Source organism: Dromiciops gliroides, chromosome 4 (genome assembly GCF_019393635.1).
Source record: "Dromiciops gliroides isolate mDroGli1 chromosome 4, mDroGli1.pri, whole genome shotgun sequence".
NCBI lineage: Eukaryota > Metazoa > Chordata > Mammalia > Microbiotheria > Microbiotheriidae > Dromiciops > Dromiciops gliroides.
In genome coordinates this window covers 62,791,897-62,812,646 of record NC_057864.1, presented here as the reverse complement: position 1 = coordinate 62,812,646, position 20,750 = coordinate 62,791,897, and the positions used below count along the sequence as shown (strand labels likewise).

The window sequence follows — 20,750 nt, the reverse complement described above, 5'->3', positions numbered from 1 at the left end:
AAATCCAGAAGAAATGCTAAACACAAGATTGACTTCATGAGTACCCACCCCCAAGAGAAGAAAAGGATTTCCACCAGGTAGAATCTGTCATCCCTTGGCCACATTTGCTCTAAGCCTGAGCTCACTTTTTTCTGGACTCTGTATGTACTTGTGGGAAAGTGTCAGACTTTTTTTTGTGGGGTGGGGGGTGGGGAAAAGAGGATTGGGTGGGGAGAGGGTATAATTGTACAATTATAACACCCATAGTAAATACCTGTTTTAAAAAGAGAATTATGATTGATTGATACTCCTTGTCATGGAAGGAGGCCCACTTTTAGGGCCTTTCTAGGGTATAGCATTAGGGGGAAAACCCAACCAAACCAAACCCAACCCCCTACACCCTCAAGGGCTACTCAAAGAACTCTACGGGGACAATTAGTCACCTGAAATCTGGGGACCCCACCCCTGCTCGTAGTCAGTTGGGGATGGAAGACCTGCTCCAGAGTGAGTTCAATGCAGGAAATGTTTGACATAAAGACCTGGTATGGCCTGGATACATCAGTTTTGATCTTGAGGATCAGCCTCCTTCACCAAGAAAAGCTCATCAAAAGGAAGTTGACTCAACAAACTTTTAGGGTTTGAAGTTCAAATTGCACTAAGCTTTTGGGACACATTGTACAGAAGATACTATGGAACCTGACCTCAGAGGGCCTATAAACCAGACAGGAAAGAAAAACTTGAAACCAATGTTGGAGAGGTAAACACTAAACTGTGTGTTTGGGTTGTGCTTTTGTTTTTGTTTTTTTTATGCGGGGCAATGGGGGTTTAAGTGACATGCCCAGGGTCACATAGCTAGTAGCGTCAAGTGTCTGAGGCAGGATTTGAACTCAGGGTCCTTCTGAATCCAGGGCCAAGTTGCTTTATCCACCTGTGCCACCTAGCTGCCCCCTGTGTGTTTGGTTTTAGCTAAGAGCATTAGAAGCTCAGAGATGAGAAGTATGTGTGAGTTGAAGGACATTGAAACCTGAGTTAGGGTCTTACAGACTATGTAGGCTTTGGATAGGAGACCAAGGCAGCAGTTGAGGTTGGAAGTGAAAATAATGCACTTGGGGACCTTGGAACTGTAGCAAATATCTGGGCATTTTAATACATCTCTTATTTCAGGCATCTGGAATTTCATTGGTAGGTATCATTTCCAAAATAGGCTTTTGCCTCTTGTACAGTTAGGAACTCATCCAAAATAATTGTGAACCCCATCTTCTGCTTTCTTTTTATTGGTTACACCTGGTAAGATCGAACCTTCTACCCCATTATGTTAAACACTGATGCACAATAGGATTTTCAGAAATTGTATACTAGGATACAGAAAAAGACAGCAGGGGCAAGGCCCTCCTTCCAACATCAATTTAGGCAAACAGGCTTAACCCGACTTTGTTCTTGTGGACAGGAAGCCCCTATCAACTATTGTCATAGAATTGTTCTAGTCGGTTTTCACTGTTTTCTCTAGCTTCTGTTTTCCTATATTGTAGTGTGTATTCATCAAGCTCATAAAAAGAGTCAATAGCTTCTCTACCTCTATAATTATAAAGAAGCAAAATGTCTTTGAATTGGAAGAAACTGCATAACCTTCGGAAATGTTGTTTAAGGCTGGACTCTTTCACTTCACAGGCTACTTCCTTAAATAATGTGTAGGTAAAATCGGCCATCCGCTGGATGGTAGGATCTTGATCATGGAGTACTTTTTCCATAGCTGAAACAAGAAAATTAATTCACCCTCTTATGATCAAACTGGACTCCTCCCATAACAAACCCTTATGTTATGCTGACTGATCCCAGCCATTGTCTCCTAACACTTTGTCACTCCTGAGTTTTCCCAGGGAACTTCTATGTTGATCCCAATCCAAGATAACCATTCATCTCTGATCACTATCTTTGAATTTAGGACCTTCTCTAGTGCTTCAGAAGTGGTTCCTTAATTAAATCCACTTTGAGTTGCCAGATTATGCTTCCTGTCTGGACTCTCCAAGGCTATAACTTTGCCTGTTCTTACCTACTAGGAGTTGGGCTTCCTAGACCCCATAGGACTCATCATCAACCCTTGTCATGGGGCTGGATATCTGGGGAGGGCCCTGAATGGCCTAATTATGGGCCTTCTTCAATGGACTCATCTCCAAGCCATTGTTAATCTGCCTGACCTCATCCTTCAATGGTTACTATCTCCCACCCTGTAATACTGTCTTCATCCCAGAGATACTGACTACCTCTATGTCCCCCTACAAACTTTATTCCCCATCTCCAATTGCCTACTCTCTTACTTCCATCCTTTCAGTCCTGCAACTTTAAAGTTCCACTTCAGGTTCGTTTCATTTTAAACCTTTTCTTTTTTCTTTCCATCTTTTGGCACTCACTAAAACCTGACTCCCTCCTAATGACAAGGGATCCCTGGCTGCCATTTCCAATACAGGTTGCCCTTTCACTTAGATTCATTGGTTCAAGTAGTAGGGTCGAATATTCTTCAATCTCTATTGTCACTTCTAGAGTCTTCCTTTACCAGTCAAGAAGCTGTCCCCCATTGAAAATTATTCAATTTACATTTATAGCCAATCAAGATTCTGATAGTTATTATCTACTGATCTGAGGACTTTCCCCTTCTTTTCTCAGTGAGTTCAGTGCTTTACTCAAGGTCTTTTTCTCTATTTCAACTCCTGTCCTTATATTAGGGGATTTCAACTAGCATATTGACACTCCCTCAGACAACATCTCTCAAATGTCCCAGTTCCTTAATATGCTCAATTTTTTATAACTTACTTCTGAACTAAATATAGAGGATCACACCATTGATTTTGCCATTAGCTACACATATTTCTATTCCATGTTGATACACTTCAAAATTCATTTATCTCATCATAATATTTTATCATTCTATTTTTCCCTCTGCCTTACAACCTGAAACTCTATTCTTTATCCCACTGTGATCTATATTTCGTCAACCATTCAGTTCTTTTCCCAGGGCATCAGCCCTGCACTGGCTACATTCTCTTCCCTTCCTCATTTTCACCTCATGGTTAACCAATTAACTTTACTCTTTCCTCAGCACTCAAATCTCTTTCCCACCTTATCTATCACCAATTATGCCTTGCCACATCCCAACCTTGTACTACTCTGCTGCCTTCCCATATATTCACTCATTGCTAAATAGAGCTAGAGAGAGTTATAAAATCATGCTCACCTGGCTTCACTACAAATTTGGTACATGATCTCAACTGGGCCCTCACTGCAGCAAAGCAACCAATTAACTATTTCACTTACCTCAGTAGTTGTTTTGTTTGTTTTTGTTTTTGTTTTGTTTTGTTTTTGTGGGGCAATGAGGGTTAAGTGACTTGCTCAGGGTCACACAGCTAGTACGTGCCAAGTATCTGAGGCCAGATTTGAACTCAGGTCCTTCTGAATCCAGGGCCGGTGCTTTATCCACTGTGCCACCAAGTTGCCCACCTCAGTAGTTTTTACAAACTTTTTTTTTAATCTCTTCTTAGATCCCTCATTGTTCCCCTCTTTCCACCAGCTTAGATCAGAACTTTACCTCATATATCATTTTAGAAATAAGGCTATTTGCAGAAAGCTTCCGTTTCTTTCTCCTCCTCTCATATCAGTTGTCTATTTCCAATATCTTCTTCTTCACCCCTGTCTCACATGAAGAAGGAGCCCTTCTCTATGTAAAGATAGCATAAACCCCTTATCCTATTCAATCCTATCTTCTCCAGTAGATTTTCTTCTTTGTCCTTATCCATTCTCTTACTAATCCTTGATCTCTTTCTGTCTGCTGGGTGCTTGCTACTGCCTACAAACATGTTTGTGTCTCCATCACCCAAACAACACCTTCTCTCACTTGATCTAAGCATCCAGCTAGCTATTAATCCTATCTCACCTCCATTTTTTAGTTAATCTCTTTGAGAAAGCCATTTATAAGTGATTCTGTATCTTTTCCTTGCACTGTCTTGGCTCTATATAATCTGGCTTCCAACTTCATCATTTAATTGAAACTACTCTTTCCAAAATTACCAATGATCTCATTTTAAAATTTATTTAAAAGTTTTTTTTTAATTCAATTTTACTTTTGCTTTGCTTTACTTTATATTATCTCTCTCCTCCTTTCCCCTACACCTACATCAAGAAAGCAAGGAAAAAAATCCCAACCTTTTACCAGTAGTATAGTCAAGCAAAACAAATTATAGAAACTGGCCGTCTATATATAAATATAAGCATAAAGAACATAAACATATCTCAGTCTTCACTCTGAGTATATCACTCTCTTTCTATAGGAGGGTGGCATGCTTCATCATAAATCATCTGGAATTTTGATTGACAATTGTGTTGATCAGAGATCTATGTCTTCCCAAAGTTGTTTGTCTTTACAATAATGTGTTATGTATACATTTTCCTCCTGGTTCTGCTCACTCTTATTCACATCAGTTTATGCAAGTTTCCCAGGTTACTCTTGACACCCATTTCTTCTTCACTTTTTAAAAATAACATAGTAGTCATTCTATTTTAATAACACAGTAGTATTCTATTACATTCATATGGCATAATTTGTTTAATCATTCTTCAGTTTATGGGAACCCATCAATTCTACTTCTTATCTACCAAGAAATGCTATAAACTGTTTTTTTGCACATATGGGTTAATTTATTCTTTCTTTGATCTCTTTGGAGTACTAGACTTAGTAGTAATATTACTAGGTTGAACAACATGCACGTTTAAAGCTTCCTTGGACATAGTTCCACATGCTCTTTCCAGAATGGATGGACCAATTCATAGTTTTATCAGCAAATATATTAATGTGCCTTCCCCGATCTCTAGTCCCTCTGGAATTTTCCCATTTCCTTTTTTTTTCTTGTTCACTTTGTTACTATGCCAATCTGATGAGTATAAGATGGTACCCTTATTGTGTTTTAATTTGAATTTTCTCTTTTAATGATTAGAACATTTTTTCATTTGGCTATTGATGACTTGGAATTATTGAAAATTTCCTATTCATATCCTTTGACTATCCATAGACAGAATTGCTCTTGTTTTTAGAAATTTGACATAGTTTCACACCATATAATATCTAATATATGTATGTATAACATAATAATATGTACTATATGAACTATCTGTGATATATTTGTATACCTGCAGAAAGGCCATCTATCATTAATATATATATTTATGTATACATACCTGGGTTCATTTTGCTAGCATTGGGTCTGGATTTGAACCTGATATTTCATCCTCTGTCCATCACCTTCTCTTATTAATCTTTGCTCTCTTTCTGTCTATGGGTGCTTAATACTACTGCTTCCTGACTCCAGATCCAATGCTCTATCTAGATGCTACCTAGATGCCTCTAGAAGTTATTTTATCTAGATTTAATCTCTCTCCCGACCTTCAGATAAGCATCTCCAAGTGCCTATTGGACATCTTAAACTAGATGTCCTTTCGATATTTTATATTCACTTTGTCTAAAACTGAATTTATCATTCCTCCTTACTCTCCATTTCAACTTCCCCTCATACTATGAAGCCACCATCTTCTAGTTTACCCAGGCTTGCAACTAGGTATTATCCTTTACTCCTAACTCTCCTATCCCCCATGTTCCAATCATTTTTGAAGTTCTATAATTTTGACATTTGAAACATCTCTTGTATATTCCTCCTTCTCTCTGACATAGCCACCAATCTGAAAGCCCCCCATCACCTAACACCTGGATTATTTATTGCCGTAGCCTTTTGGTTAATTTCCTTGCCTCAAGTATCTATCAATTCAGTCCATCCTTTCTCAGCTACTAAAATTAACTTCCTAAAGTACAAGTCAGACCATACACCTCTACTCAATAAACTATGATGGTTCCTCTTTTACCTTTAGTATTTACTATACCTCTAATGTTTGCTCTAGAGCTGCTAAATCCTATTTGGCTTTTAAGATCTCCCACATCCTGACACCCTTCCTACTTTTCTATTATTTTTGCACTTTGCTCATAGCTACTTAATCTATGATCCAGAGATACTGGACTTTTTGTTGTTCTTCACCCAAAGCAACTGCATTTCCCAATTTCATGACTTTTTACTGGCTGTCCCCCATAATGGAATCCTCTCTGTTTACTTCAATCCCTGCCTTTTTTAAGAGGCCTCTCCTTTTTGCCCCACTCCTAGTGTCTTCCCCTTGAAAGCTTCTACAATTTACCCTCTATGTCTTTTAATTTCACCTCCCCCATTATAATGTGGGTCCTTAAGGTCCGGGACTGCTTTTGCCTTTCTTTGTATCTCCAGCACTAAGCTAAGTACTCGGCACATTGGAATCACTTAATAAATGCTTTTTGACTTGATTTGACTCCTGAGACTTTCTGTGGGTGTCATGCCAAGTTATGTAATACAGGTAAATAAACTGCCTCTCATCCCATCACACTTCAGAATGAAGAAAGAGAAAGGAAGGTGCTAAGATAGGGTCAGCAGAGAGAGTTGACTGACCTTTAAAAGCTAGATTTCTGTGTTGGTCAAAGTTGTGATTTTGGTATCTAATTCAACTATTTAAGAAAGTCTAGGAGTTTGAATTTTAACGACAAAGCACAGTTCCATATATTTTTTTCTTTTGCGGGGCAATGGGGGTTAAGTGACTTGCCCAGGGTCAGACAGCTGGTAAGTGTCAAGTGTCTGAGGCTGGATTTGAACTCAGGTCCTCCTGAATCTAGGGCCGGCACTTTATCCACTGTGCCACCTAGCCGCCCCCACAGTTCCATATTTTTAACAAAATATTCTGCCTTTACTGGGGAAGGAAATAGGACTTCTAGGTAGCAAAGTGGTTCAGCAGAAAGAGTGCTTGACTGAGGAAAAGCTGAGTTTTGAATCTTTCCTTCAATTAGTACCTAGCACAATACCTGGAAATGACTGACATAAATTGGTGACCTTGGACAACTCTTTCTTTCTCTGTTTCCTTCTCTGTAAGATGGAGATAATAATTGGATAGTTTTTTTGTGAAGATCAAATGAATCAAGATGTGGTTAGCTTTTTAAACCTTAAATCTTTATATAAGGGCACATCATCATTCTCCATTATCATCACAACATTCTGCCCCACCACATTTAGCTCTGATAGTATATTGACTCAGAGGTACCATGCTAAAATAAGTAGGCAGTTGGTCCTTCAAGCCAGGCTCATTGTGGGTCATGTGAACAATGGGTCTAAATTCCATTTCTGACACATCCTGGCTATGTGACCCAGGGCTGAAACTTCAACTTCTCAATGTTCTAGGTCCGAAGTGCCAACATCATGTGTAAGTGGCCTAACATGACCCAGTGAGGATTGAACCCAGATTAAAATGTAATTGGGAGGGGCAGGCTAGGTGGCGCAGTGGATAAAGCACCAGCCTTGGATTCAGGAGTACCTGAGTTCAAATCTGGCTCAGACACTTAACACTACTAGCTGTGTGACCCTGGGCAAGTCACTAAGCCCCAATTGCCTCACTAAAAAAAAAATGTAATTGGGAAGGGTAGCTAGGTAATGGGTGGATAAAGCACCAGCCCTGGATTCAGGAGGACCTGATTTCAATCCAGCCTCAGATATTTTGACCACTACACTAGCTGTGTGACCCTGGGCAAGTCACTTAACCCTCATTGTCCTGCAAAAAAATGTAATCTGGGAAGTACTTTAGCAAAATTTTTAAAATGTAACAATATTCTATATTAAACTTAGTCAGTAAGCAGCTTGCAGGAATCCTTATGTTGGATATCCCATTTTTTCTATTAGACTTTGACACTACTGTTCTAGGCAACTTTTAAACGACCCAATACGTTGCAAAGTAGGGGATCCTCTGCTTGGATGGAGGTTTTTTCTATCATTAAAATCACAAGCTAGTCTCTAATAGTCCTATAATATTCCCAGGAGAGAAGTCTTAATTCTACTTCCAAATACTGACACCTTGTTTGTAGGTAGGGACTCTGATTTACAATCTCTTTGTTTTACCCTAAAGCAGCTGATACTGAGCTGGCTACTCAGGAAGCACTTAAAATAAACATTTGCTGATGAATTGTGAGCTTTTGAAATACTGGAAGGAAATCCAGTTTGAAAAGGTTCTAATTAATCAGGGTGTTACTCAGAGGCAAGTATGGTTAGGGACCCTACCCCCATAATCCTTCCGACAGAAGGGTTTGTTTTTTTTTTTAAATTGGAACTGGGAATGATGGTCAAGGAAGAGAGCTGGTATTTCTCATTCTCTGTCTTTTCTCATCTTTCTATCCTCCCCTTGTGTAAAACATAAACAGACTTCAGGAAGATTGAGTTATTTGGAACTCTTTCTCTCTCCCCTTATCCTACTACCAAGAAAACCTATAGTGTTATGCAAGTTACTTGGAGAGGTAATAAGGTTCTTTTTTCATTGTTTCATTTTAATATGTGTGTTGCAATTGAAGTCTGAACTTGATCAGAAAAGTCAGATTGATCAGGTTTCTTCACCTTTATTATATTCTTTTGCAATGCAAGCTGGATTTCATGCCACTACATGTGTTTCATTGTTATCTTTCTGTTGTGCCTTTCATTTTTTTCCTTATATTAATAATAAGAGCCACTAAACATTTATGTAACATTTTGAGGTTCTGTAAAATGCTTTACGTGTATTATCTCATTTGATACACAAAATGCTATTTAGGATAGGGTACCCTCTACCTTCTTTTCTCTCATTCTTTTCTTAACTATTATTTGGCCTCTGATTTTATTCATTCAACAAAAACTGCTCTCTCCAAGTTATAACAATTTCTTAATTTCCCAATGCCTTTTATCAATCCTTCTCTGTCTGCTTTGCTGGGTCTTCATCCAGATCATTGTCCACTAATTCTAAACTAGAGGAGCCATGGTTAGCGATTACACGTGATTAGCAGCCACCACTTTAAAAGAAGAGGAGAGCTGCCCTTAATACTGCCATTAGCACATGCTTATCTCAACGCAGAAACTATGAAGCCTAAGGAACATGGCCACTGTACTGAAACTGAGAATGACAGTTATGGTTCCTTTGGTTCCAGGCTCCCTCCTACTTGGATAACTGTGATAATTCTAGAGTTAATACATGCCTGTGAACACTGACATCACTTACCCTCTCCCCTCCCCACTAGGGGGTAGGATGGTATGAGCCAGAAGGCAAAGGGCATAGGCTTACAGTACCCTGAAGAAAAGAATGGAAAGAGGAATTCACTAAAGGGGGAAGGGAAAGGAATGTTAGGGAAAGTTACCTCATATAATCAAGAGTGATGAGTCCTAATCAAACAGACTCTAACTAGGGATGTACGGAAATATCTATATCTCTTTTTGAGATGGAAAAGAGTGTGACTCTGAGTAGGGTACCCATGAATTGGGGAATAGTTGTACAAGTTATGGTACATAAATGTGATACAATACTATTGATATTCACAGTAACACTTTGTGGTAGATATAGATTTAAGAATGGATATTATTGCAAAGCCAAAGCTGTAGTTATTATTAAGTACACTTCAATGACTACTAGCCATAATATAGTCATATTGGGATGGGCACTAGAGCATTTCCAGGATCATTCAGATACAATGATACTAGATCAGTTGCATTGGAGTACAAAGAAGGCATGGTCAAAAACTAAAAATAAAAACCAATCTGAGACATTTAAAATTTCAATAAAAAAATACTACTGTTGCCAAATAGCCTGATTAACTTATCCGAAAACAAGCAAAGACTTTCAAAAAGATGAAGCTTCAAAGGGAAGCTACAAGGGATACTGGTAATACTTCTATAGTGTGGCATAGGCTTCTTGAGTAGGCAGAATAGTGTTTCACATCCATTGCCAAGAAGAAAAAAATGTTCAGTATGAGCAAAACTAGAATACTGAAGATTAAGTAAAAAGAAAATTTTTCAATGATGAAATTCACTTATTTCATTCAATGCTATAAAATGTATAAATATAGATAAACCCGGATCATTTAATAGATATAAATTCTAGATATGGCATTTTCACCAGACTATAAAATATTTGTTTAACAAGTTTTAGGATGGCTTAGGAAAAAAATTAAGAATCATTGAACTACCTTAACAAAATGCTCAAAAGACAAGAGCTAAGATATCATATTTCAAAGAATCTTATAAGAAAACTACTCAGATTTCTCAGAACCAGAGAAAAAGTGGAAATAGAAAAAAAATCCACCAGTCACTCTTTGAAAGAAATCCCCAAATGGAAACATTGAGGAACATTATGACTAAAATCCAAAGCTTCGAGATTAAAGAAAAAAGAATCTATGCAGTCACACAAAAAAGAATTGAGATATACATATGCAAACACACACACATCTATATATCTATATCTATATCTATATCTATATCTATATCTATATCTATATCTATATCTATATCTATATCTATATCTATATCTATATCTATATCTATATCTATATCTATATCTATATCTATATCTATATCTATATCTATATCTATATCCACATTGGAGATGACTACTGTGGAAATTTGTTTTGCTTGACTATGATACATGTTTGTAATGGGTTTCAGAAAAGATTTTGTTTTTCTTTCCTTCTCACTATGGAATGAGGGTTGGAGTGGTAGAGAGAAAACAGATTTTTTTTTCTGATTGACATTTTTTTAAGAACTTTAGGAAATGAGTTATTTTAAAATACATACACAAATATACAATCAGTAAAAAATCATATCTTACCCTTCAGCATGACTTCAATTTCATCCTTGAGAAGTAAATTACTCCCCAGTTTTTGCCAGGTATCCTAAACAAAAACAAAGTCAACATAAAAAGTTATCGTTCAAAATATGAAGGTTTCTCCAGTACTGATGCCAAAGTTTAGCTTCTACGCAAAACCCAAGGAGCCTACTATGTGTCAGACACTAAGATAAACACCAAAGGCCACAAAGAAAGGTAAAAGACAGTTCCTGTCCTTGAGGAGAGATAACCTTGCAAACAATATGAAATATAATATACATATCTGTATGATAAATGGAAAATTGTTACAGAAAGAAGTGGGGCTGGGGAAAAGTTCTTACAGAAGTTGAAATTATAACCTGCAATGAAGGAAGCTAGGAAGGTAGGAGGGAGAGATTAAGAGAAGAATATAGCACATGTAAAGGATAGCCAGTAAAAATGCCCAGATTTGAGAGACAGAATGTCTTGTTAGGGGAACAATACGGAGGACAGTCATTGGAGCAAAGAGGCATGTGGGAGAGGGTGTCGTATAAGGAGGCAGAAGACTAGACAAAGTGGATGGGAGGAATGACTCATTTATTGGCTTTGAAAATCCCACAGATTTTTGGATTTTGATTCTGGAGGCGATCAAGGAGAGGAGGATGGGGTATTAGCACGTAGGGGAAGGGGTGACATGGTGAGCTTTAGGAAATCACTTTGGTGACTGATTGGAGGCTGAACTAGAGTGGGGAGGGAATTAAGACAAGCAGAACAACCAGAGGCTATGGTGATAGTCCATAAGGACCTATACCAGGGTCATAGCCATATCAGAGGAGAGAAGGGAACATATTTGAATGATGTTACAGTGGTAAAATCAATAGGTCTTGTCAGCTGATTGGATGGGTGAAGGGTGAGAGAGAGTGAGGATGACTGTGAGCTTAGAGGTCTGGGAGGATTGTGGTTTCTTAAATAATAATATGGAATTGGGGGCAGCTAGGTGGCACAGTGGATAGAGCACCGGCCCTGGAATCAGGAATACCTGAGTTCAAACCGGCCTCAGATACTTAAACACTTACTAGCGGTGTGACCCTGGGCAAGTCATTTAACCCAATTGCCTCACTAAAACAAAAAACAAAAACAAAAACAAAAACAAAAAACAACCCAACCAACAAAAAATAATAATATGGAATTTTGGAAGAGAAGAGAGTTTGAACAAAAGATTATGAATTCACCTTGGGATATGCTGAATTTAAGATATCTGTAGGACATCTAGTTCTAGATATCTAATAGGCAGTTGGAGATTTGAGCCTAGAGATCAGCAGAGGGATTATGTCTGGAAAGTACATTTGAGAATCATCAACATAGAGATGGTATTTAAATAAAGGGGAGCTGATGAGATCTTCAAGTAAAATAGAGAGAAAAGATGAAGGCCCAGGATAGTCTTATGGGATACCCATGGTTAGTGGACATGATCTGGATGAAGACCCAGCAAAACAGAAAGAGGAGAAGAAGTCAGAGAGGTAGGAGAACCCATGAAAAAGTGGTGTCCCAAAAACCTGGCAAGAAGAGACTATCAAAGAGAAGAGGGTGATCAATCAACAGTGTCAAAAGCTACAGAGAGGTGACGGAGGCGGATTGAGAAAAGGCCATGGGAAATTAAGAAATTGTTATGACTTTGGAGAGAGCAGTTTTTGTTGAATGATGAAATCAGAGGCCAAATAATAGAGTTAAGAAAAGAATAGAGAAAGAAAGTGGAGTTATCTATCCTAACAACATTTTAAAGTTCATAACCACAAAAGTCGGGAGAGATATGGGATGATAATTAGCAAGGATGATTGAATCAAGTGAAGGTTTCTTAAGGGTGGGTGGTGATGGAATGTTTATAGGCAATAGGGAAGCAGCCGGTAGACTAGGAGAGATCGAAGGTCAGAATGGGAGGTGGAATGGGACCACTATGAATGTAGTAGGGTTGGGCTTGGTAAGAAGAAGGACTAACTCATCACGTGAGACAGAAATGGAGGAGGAGATAGTGGCAGAAGGTAATCTGTGTGATGTGAGCTAAGGAAGAGGTGGGAAGAGGGAGGTCTCAACCAATCACCTCATTTGGTTTTAGTAAAAAATGACGCATAGTTCTCAACTGAGAGAATGGCTGGAGAGGGAGCCATGTGCGGTTGAGAAGGGATGAAACAGTAGCATAGTGTGTTAATTAGGGAAATCTAAAAGATCCTAGCAGCAATGAGAGGGCGGAAGAATGAAGGAAAGAAGGCAGGACGGGAGGAAGGAAGGATGTTAGAGAAATCTTGGCTTGAGATATGTTGGGTTCAGGATGCCCATGGGATCTCAAAGAGTCAATGTTGCAGCAATGTCTCTTTAATAGGCAATGAGAGATAAAAGTTGGTAGCTCAGAAGAAAGGTTTGACCAAATCAAAAGGGTAATCTTTATGTAGAAATAATACTTAACGCCATGGAAGGCAATGAGATTGCCAAAAGAACGTGACCTGAAGGAACTCAGGGTGGTAGATTTAGTGTCAGACGATACTTTAGAGGCAATCTTGTCCAATGTCTTCATTTACAGATGAGGAAACTTACCCCCTGGAGGGGTTGTCACTTTCCCAAGGTGACACGAGACTTGAAGTGATAGAGCTGGAATTGCAACCCAGGTCTCAGACTTCAATCCCTACACTCTTACCATAACACAGAAAACAGGAACTTGCTGAATATTTACCATAGGATTTCAGGAGAGAGTAAGGAGCCATCAAAGAGAAAAAGAAGATGCAATTAGAGAGGAAGGAGAGCCAGGGTATTATGGCATTTCATAAACCAAAAGCTTTTGGATAGGGAGGGTGATACATGAGAAAGCCCAATAAGATGTCACTCCCAAATAGTCTTTCATACCTTTTTTAGCCTGTTTTAAAGAGATAAAGATGATGAGAATTGAAGGTTGACACTGGGTTGTTATTTTTTACCTATTAAAATGATTGCTGCTTTCCTTAGATAAGCTCTAGAGCTCTTTAAAAATCCTACAGTTGTATAAATAATCTCTGAAATGTAGTTTCCATAATTGTTGAACTAGAAGGAAAAAGAGAAAAAAACAACCTCAAAGTGGGGAAAAAATCACTTCCTTTCTCCCCCTCAAGTAGTTTTTAGATAAAATTTTCATGTCTAAGAATACTAGTATAAGATCTTATTTTGTCCTTCTATTCTCCATCCAAAACCCCAAATATGGAGTTTATATATGGGGTACCCAGATTTAATGCTGGTGGAGAAAAGGTAAGGAGAGATCTACTAGAGTTTCCTTTCTGGGCAATGGTTACCCATCAACATGCTGTACTTTCCTTTCCAAAGATCTGCCTTCCCTTCCATTTGCACCACATTGCATCTCCAGCCAAGCCTCCAAATTCAGTCTAATGTCCCTGTGCAGTAACGCCCACAGAGTCACTTACAAGGCAGTTGCAGATGCTGAGCACAATTATCTCATAATTGTAATATTTATCATTCAAGCAAAGGTAAAGATACCCACTTAAAATATGGAGCACAGATGTTTAATGTATATTTACATGCCTGTGAGGCAGAGGAGAAAAAAAACAGTGAGATATTGCATTTAGTGTACATATCCCCATAGACTTCATTCCATCCCCCCATCCAGCTGTTCCTTTCATTTATGAAAATCATCAGTTTCTAACTCTTGTGAGAGCTCTGTCTTAAAACAACCAACAAAAAGTGCTCCTTAGGATCCTCCGCCTTTTTAGAATCTTAAGTTGGCTGGGCATGGTGCTGCACACCTGGAATTTCCTGTACCTGGCAGGTTGAAGTTGGTGGAGGTCTCATGGGTAACAGAGTGTTCAGTTATATTGTGCTAAGCCAGTCAGTTGTCCACAACTAAGTTCAGCATCAAAATCGTGAATCCCAGGAGCAGAAAGGGTCATGAGGGTACATGGTTACCATATTACCTAAGGAGGGGCTAAATTGCCCAGATTGGAAAAGCAGAGCAGGTCAAAGTTCCTGTGTCAATTAATAGTGGAATCAAGCCTGTGAATGGTTACTGTACTTGCAGCCTGGGTGAGATTGGGAGACCTAGTCTCAAAAAAAAATAAACCAAAGAATTCTGATAATTATTTCTATACCATTGTGTTAGCTTTTATGACCCATTAATTTGTCAGTTGCCTAGCAGTGAAAGCCTAGCTGGGGGAAACAGAAACAAGCTTTTTAAGGCTTCTCTATATTCTGTTCCTTCTGGCTATAGGGAGCCAGGGAGAAGATTTCACAAATAAGGTTGTTCCCACAAAGACTGTCTATATATTTCTTGTGGCTAGGGAACCATCATGGATAGATGGACTTACTTTAACTACTTTGATCTCTGTATCTTCCAAGAACAGGATCAAAGGCACCAAGGCTTTGAGAACAATGGGCTTTAGCATCCAACTGTATTGATTCATTTCCTTGAGTAATTCACCAAAATGTCTAATGGCCATTGCTCTAATGCTTGGCATGGCCTGGGAAATACAAAGAAGATTTCAGTTAAAAGATCCTTTTAAGGGCTTTCGCTTAATCAAGGCTGCCTTGAAAATGCTGATTTACAAAGCAGATAGATCAGGGTGCCAACTTTTTGCTTTATAAATCCTTTATAAGAGGATTTTCTTTATATCCCCTTAATTCTGAGATTCTTAACTTTTTTAGCTGCCACACTTGCCCCCCCCGCCCCCCCCCAAAAAAGTATAAGTTACCATCCCAGGAGCTCAATGAAGGACAAATTCAAGCCGTTGAGAAAGGGTACTTAACCTTTTAGTGTGGCTTGGAACCCTTGGGCAGTAAGTCTGTTTAAGCCTATGAGAACAATGTTTTTAAATGCATAAATAAAATAATAAGATTGCAAGGAAGCTAGTTAGATGGAATTGCAGTTATTACTGTTTGGGGGGGTGAGGCAATTGGGGTTAAGTGACTTGCTCAGGGTCACACAGCTAGTAAGTGTCAAGTGTCTGAGGCTGAATTTGAACTCAGGTCCTCCTGACTCCCAGGGTTGGTTGTCTATCCACATGGTGCCACTAGCTGCCCTCACTAGTTTATTACTTTTTTTACAAAGTTTATAGGACTCCAAGTTATAGAACCCCCTACCACACTTATATTTGAAATTTTCCATTTTCATTTTTCTCATAATAGTATTCTACTATTTTCTAGTTACATGTAGAGATAGTTTGCAACATTTGCTTTTATAAGATTTCTAGTTTCAGTTTTTTCTCCCTCCTTCCCTTCCCACGCCCCTCCCCAAGACTGCAAGCAATCTGATATAGGTGATAATGTACAATACATTAAACTTATTTCTGCATTAGTCATTACTGTGCAAGAAGAATTAGAGCAAACAGGAAAACCCTCAAAAAAGAAAAAAAATAGAGATAGTATGGTTCAACCTGCATCTAGATTCCATAGTTCGTTTTTTTTTTTCTTTTCTAGATTTGGAGAGCATTTTCCATCATGAGTCTTTTGGAACTAACTATCTTGGACTATTGTATTGTGAGAAGAGTCAATTCTATCATAGTTGCTCAACACACCAATGTTGTTGATACTGTATATAATTTCCTTCTGGTCTCCTGCTCATCTCACTCATCATCAGTTTATGTAAGTCCTTCTAGGTTGCTCTGAAGTCGGCCCTGCCTCATTGTTCTTACAGAACTATAGTATTCCCTTACATTTATATACCACAACGTGTCCAGCCATTGCCCAGTTGATGGGCAATCTCTCAATTTCCAATTTCTATGCCACCACAAAAAGAGCAGCTATGAATATTTTTGTACATGTGGGTCCTTTTCCCTTTTTATGATCTCTTTGGGAAAAGACCTAATAGTGGTATTGTGGGTTAAAGGGTATACATAGCTTTATGGTCTTTTAGGCATAGTTCAAATTGCTCTCCAGAATGGTTGGATCAGTTCACAGCTCACCAACAATGCATTCAGCATTCCAATTTTTCCACAGCTTCTCAACATTTATTATTTTTCCTTTTTTGTCATATTAGCCCACTCTGATAGGTATGTGGGGTGTCAGGCGGTACCTCAGAGTTGTTTTAATTTTCATTCTCTATAATCAATAGTGATTTAGAGCATTTTTCATAAGGACAATAGATAGCATTGATTTCTTCATCAGAAAACTGCTGTCATATCCTTTGACCATTTCTCAATTGGGGAATGACTTGGATTCTTATAAATTTGATTTAGTTCCCCAAATATTTTAGAAATTAGGCCTTTGTCAGAAGTACTGGCCTATAAAAATTGTTTTCCCATCTTTCTGCCTCCCTTCTAATTTGGATGCATTGCTTCTGTTTGTACAAAACCTTTTCAATTTAATGTAATCAAAATAATGCATTTTGCATTTCATAATATTCTCTCTCTTGTTTAGGCACAAACTGTTCTCTTGAGAGGTAAACCATTCCTTCCTCTCCTAATTTATCTATGGTATCACCTTTTATTTCTAAATCATGTACCCATTTTGACCTTATTTTCGTATAAGGTGTAAGATGTTGGTCTATGCCTAGTTTTCTGCCATGTTATCTTCCAGTTTTCCAAGCAGTTTCTGTCACATGTCGAGTTCCTATCCAGAAAACTGGAGTCCTCTGGGTTATCAAACAGTAGATTACTAAAGTATTTACTACTGTGTCTCTGTGCCTAACCTATTCCTTTGATCCACCCCCTATTTCTTAGCCAGACCAAATAGTTTTGATGACTGCGCTTTATAGTAAAGCTTCAGATTTGGTACAGCTAGCCTACCATTCTGTGCATTTTTTTTCATTAGTTCCCTTGACCTTTTGTTTTTCCAGATGAATTTTGTTATTATTTTTTTCTAATTCTGTAAACTAATTTTAGGTAGTCTTATTGGTCTGCACTGAATAAGTAATTACTTTCGGTAGAATTGTCATTTTTATTATATTAGCTGGCCTATCTATGAGCAACTGATATTTTTCCCAATTATTTAGATCTGATTTGACTTGTGTATAAAGTGTTTTGTAATTGTATTCATAGAGTTCCTTGGTTGTCTTGACATGTAGACCCCCAAGTATTTATATTGTCTATTGTTACTTAAATGGAATTTTTCTTTCTATCTCTTGCTGCTGAGCTTTGCTGGTCATGTATAGAAATGCTGATGATTTATGTGGATTTATTTTATATCCTGAAACTTTGCTAAAGTTGTTAATTGTTTCAAGGAATTTTTTAGTTGATTCTCTAAGTATACCATCATATCATCTGCAAAGAGTGATACTTTTGTTTCTTCCTTGCCTATTCTAATTTCTTTAATTCCTTTTTCTTCTCTTATTGCTAAGATAACATTTTTAGCACAATATTAAATAATAGAGGTGATAATGGACATCCCTGTTTCACCCCTGATCTTATTGGAAAGGCCTCTAACTTATTTCCATTACATATGATGTTTCCTGATGGTTTTAGGTAGATACTGCTTATTATTTTAAGGAAAGCTCCACCTATTCCTATGCTCTCTAGTCCATTTGCATTTAAAAGAACAGCTATTCACACTTATGTGATGCTTTAAGGTTTTATGAGCACCTTTTAATAACAATCCTGTGTTATAGAAATAATCTATAAAATGGGACAGCTAGGTAGCACAAGGGATCATGGGGTTTGGAATAAGAAAAACTCATTTTTCTGAATTCAAAGCTGGCCTCAGATACTTCCTAGCTGTATGACCCCGGGCAAGTAACTTAACCCCGTTTGTCTCAGATCCCTCATCTGTAAAATAAGCTGAAGAGAGAAATGGCAAACTGTTCCAGTATCTTTGCCAAGAAAACCCCAAATGGGGTCAAGAAGAGTCAGACATGACTGAAACAACTGGACAGTCTATACAAAGCTTTCCTAAATACATATATACTTTGGATCTATGCTTTGAACAAAGTCACCAACTTCCACTTCTCAAGGTCACAGTCATTTCCTCATTAAGTTTCTCTCTGAGTTCACAAGCAACCTAACAGTTATAGATATACCAGAGACCAATATTTCCATGCTGAATGGATTGTTTCTGTACCCAAGAGTTTGTTCATCTCAAGTTCTGGGCAGGAAAAGTATTGCCTCTGGGGTAAGCATTCTCACCTCCCTCCCCATCGGAATGCTTATGTGAGTTTGGGCACAAGTCATCAAAAATTGCCAAATACTTGAAAAACAATTTCAAATAGCATAGAGATAGAAATAAACATGTAAATGAACACAATTCCCCCTCCAAATGATGATGTCTTTGGGAGGGGGGTAATGGGTTTACCATTCTCCCTTACCCCCATTGGTGGGAGAAAAAATAGAAAGTGAAATAATTGGACAGAAAAAGGGAACTTTGATTTTTTTTTAGGCAGCATTTCAGAGATGTATAAAGAGAGGTACTATTGACTGGATTCTTGTAATTTCATCAACTCCAACATTTTGGCCCATCCGATCATGTCTTCTATCACTTTTCTTTTCTATGCATGCTCTACCACAATGCTAGATTGTGTTCCTTACTTTCTATCTTAGAGATGGTCTACAAATCCTCTTTCTCCCCTAGCTCAAGAGAAGCATGGGGTAAAAGTAGAGTTCATAAAATTCTTCCTTTTTCCATTTTTCTCTATGTCTTCTTTCCATCTCAGTCACCTGGGTTCTGGAAAGAAGGAAGTTCCTTCTAATGTCAAAAGCTTTGGAAGGGGGGGGCGGGGATCTGTGTAAAATATTGTGCATTTACATGCAGACATATAAGAGCTATAGTGCTTCAAAATCTGTTAAGTGCTTTTCAGATATAACTCATTTTATCCTCCAAATAACCCCTATGATGTAGGTATGTAGCCTCACAATCAATAAATATCAAATTCCAGGCACTGTGTTAAAGTCCTGGAGATACAAAAAGGAGCAAAAGACAGTTCCTATCCTCAAGGAGCTTGCAGTCTAATTGGTGGCCAAAAAATGCAAATATATACACATGCATGCATACATACATACATACATACATACATACATACATGGTAAATAGGAAATAATTAAACAGAGGAAAGGCATTGAAATCAAGAGGGGTTGGAAAGACTTCCTGTAGAAGATGGGATTTTAATTGGGACTTAAAGGAAGCCAAGGAAGTCAGTAGTCAGAGCAGAGGAGGAAGAACATTCCATGACACGGAGCCAGGCAGAATGCCAAGAGCCCAGGAGATGGAGGATCTTGTTCATGGAATAACCAGGAGTCCAGGGTCACTGGATTGAAGAGTACATGTTGGCAGTAAGATGTAAGAAGTTGGAAAGGTAAGTGGAGGCTAGGTTATGAAGGACCTTTAAATACCAAAGAGAGAGTTTTGTATTTGTTCTTAGAGGCAATAGGAAACCATTGGTATTTATTGGGTTCATATAAACTGAATCTGTATTTTAGGAAAAACACTTTGGTAACTGAGTACGATAATGGATTGGAGTGGGGAGAGACTTGAGGCTGACAGGCCCAGTATCAGGCTATTGTAATAATGCAATATGAAGTGATGAGGGGCTACAACTTAGACTTGTAGCAATGTCAGAGGAGAGAAGGTATTGTATTCAAGAGACGTTCCAAAGCTGAGATATTTGGCAACCACTTGGATATGGAGGGTTTAAGAGATAGTGAGGAGTCCAGGATGACTCCTAGATTGTAAATCTGAAGGGACTGGGAGGATGATTTTGCCCTCTAGAGTAATAGGGAGGTAGGACTGGAGGGGGGGTTTAGAGAGAAAAATAAGTTCTGTTTGAACATACTGAGTTAGAGATGTCTACCTGGATATCAGTTTGAGATGTTCTGAAAGGCAGGTGGAGATGTGAGATTAGAGGTCAGCAGAAGATTGGGGAAGAATATGTAGATTTGAGAATTATCAGCATAGAGATAGTAATTAAATCCATGAGGAGTGATGAGATCACCAAGTGAAGTAGTATAGAGGGAGAAGAGAAGAGGATCCAGGACATACCCCTAAGGGATACTTCTTGGGGTTAGAGATTGTGATCCCTGAGAGGATTGAAAAGGGCGAGATAAAGAATGGTCAGGTAGGTAGGAGGAAAAATCAAGACACGGTGGTATTACAAAAACCCTGCAATTATTATGCCCACT

General features: G+C 38.3%; 1 protein-coding gene across 1 annotated transcript in view; it reads right to left on the bottom strand.

Moving 5' to 3' along the window:
* Positions 1-1,436: 1,436 nt before the first annotated feature.
* MROH9 (maestro heat like repeat family member 9) overlaps positions 1,437-20,750 on the bottom strand; it is an 81,518-nt gene continuing 62,204 nt past the window's right edge. The window contains 8 exon segments of the mRNA XM_044003119.1: positions 1,437-1,729; positions 10,702-10,747; positions 10,749-10,765; positions 13,644-13,746; positions 14,121-14,171; positions 14,173-14,238; positions 15,018-15,170; positions 20,405-20,444. Of these exon segments, the coding sequence (XP_043859054.1) occupies positions 1,437-1,729; positions 10,702-10,747; positions 10,749-10,765; positions 13,644-13,746; positions 14,121-14,171; positions 14,173-14,238; positions 15,018-15,170; positions 20,405-20,444 (769 nt within the window).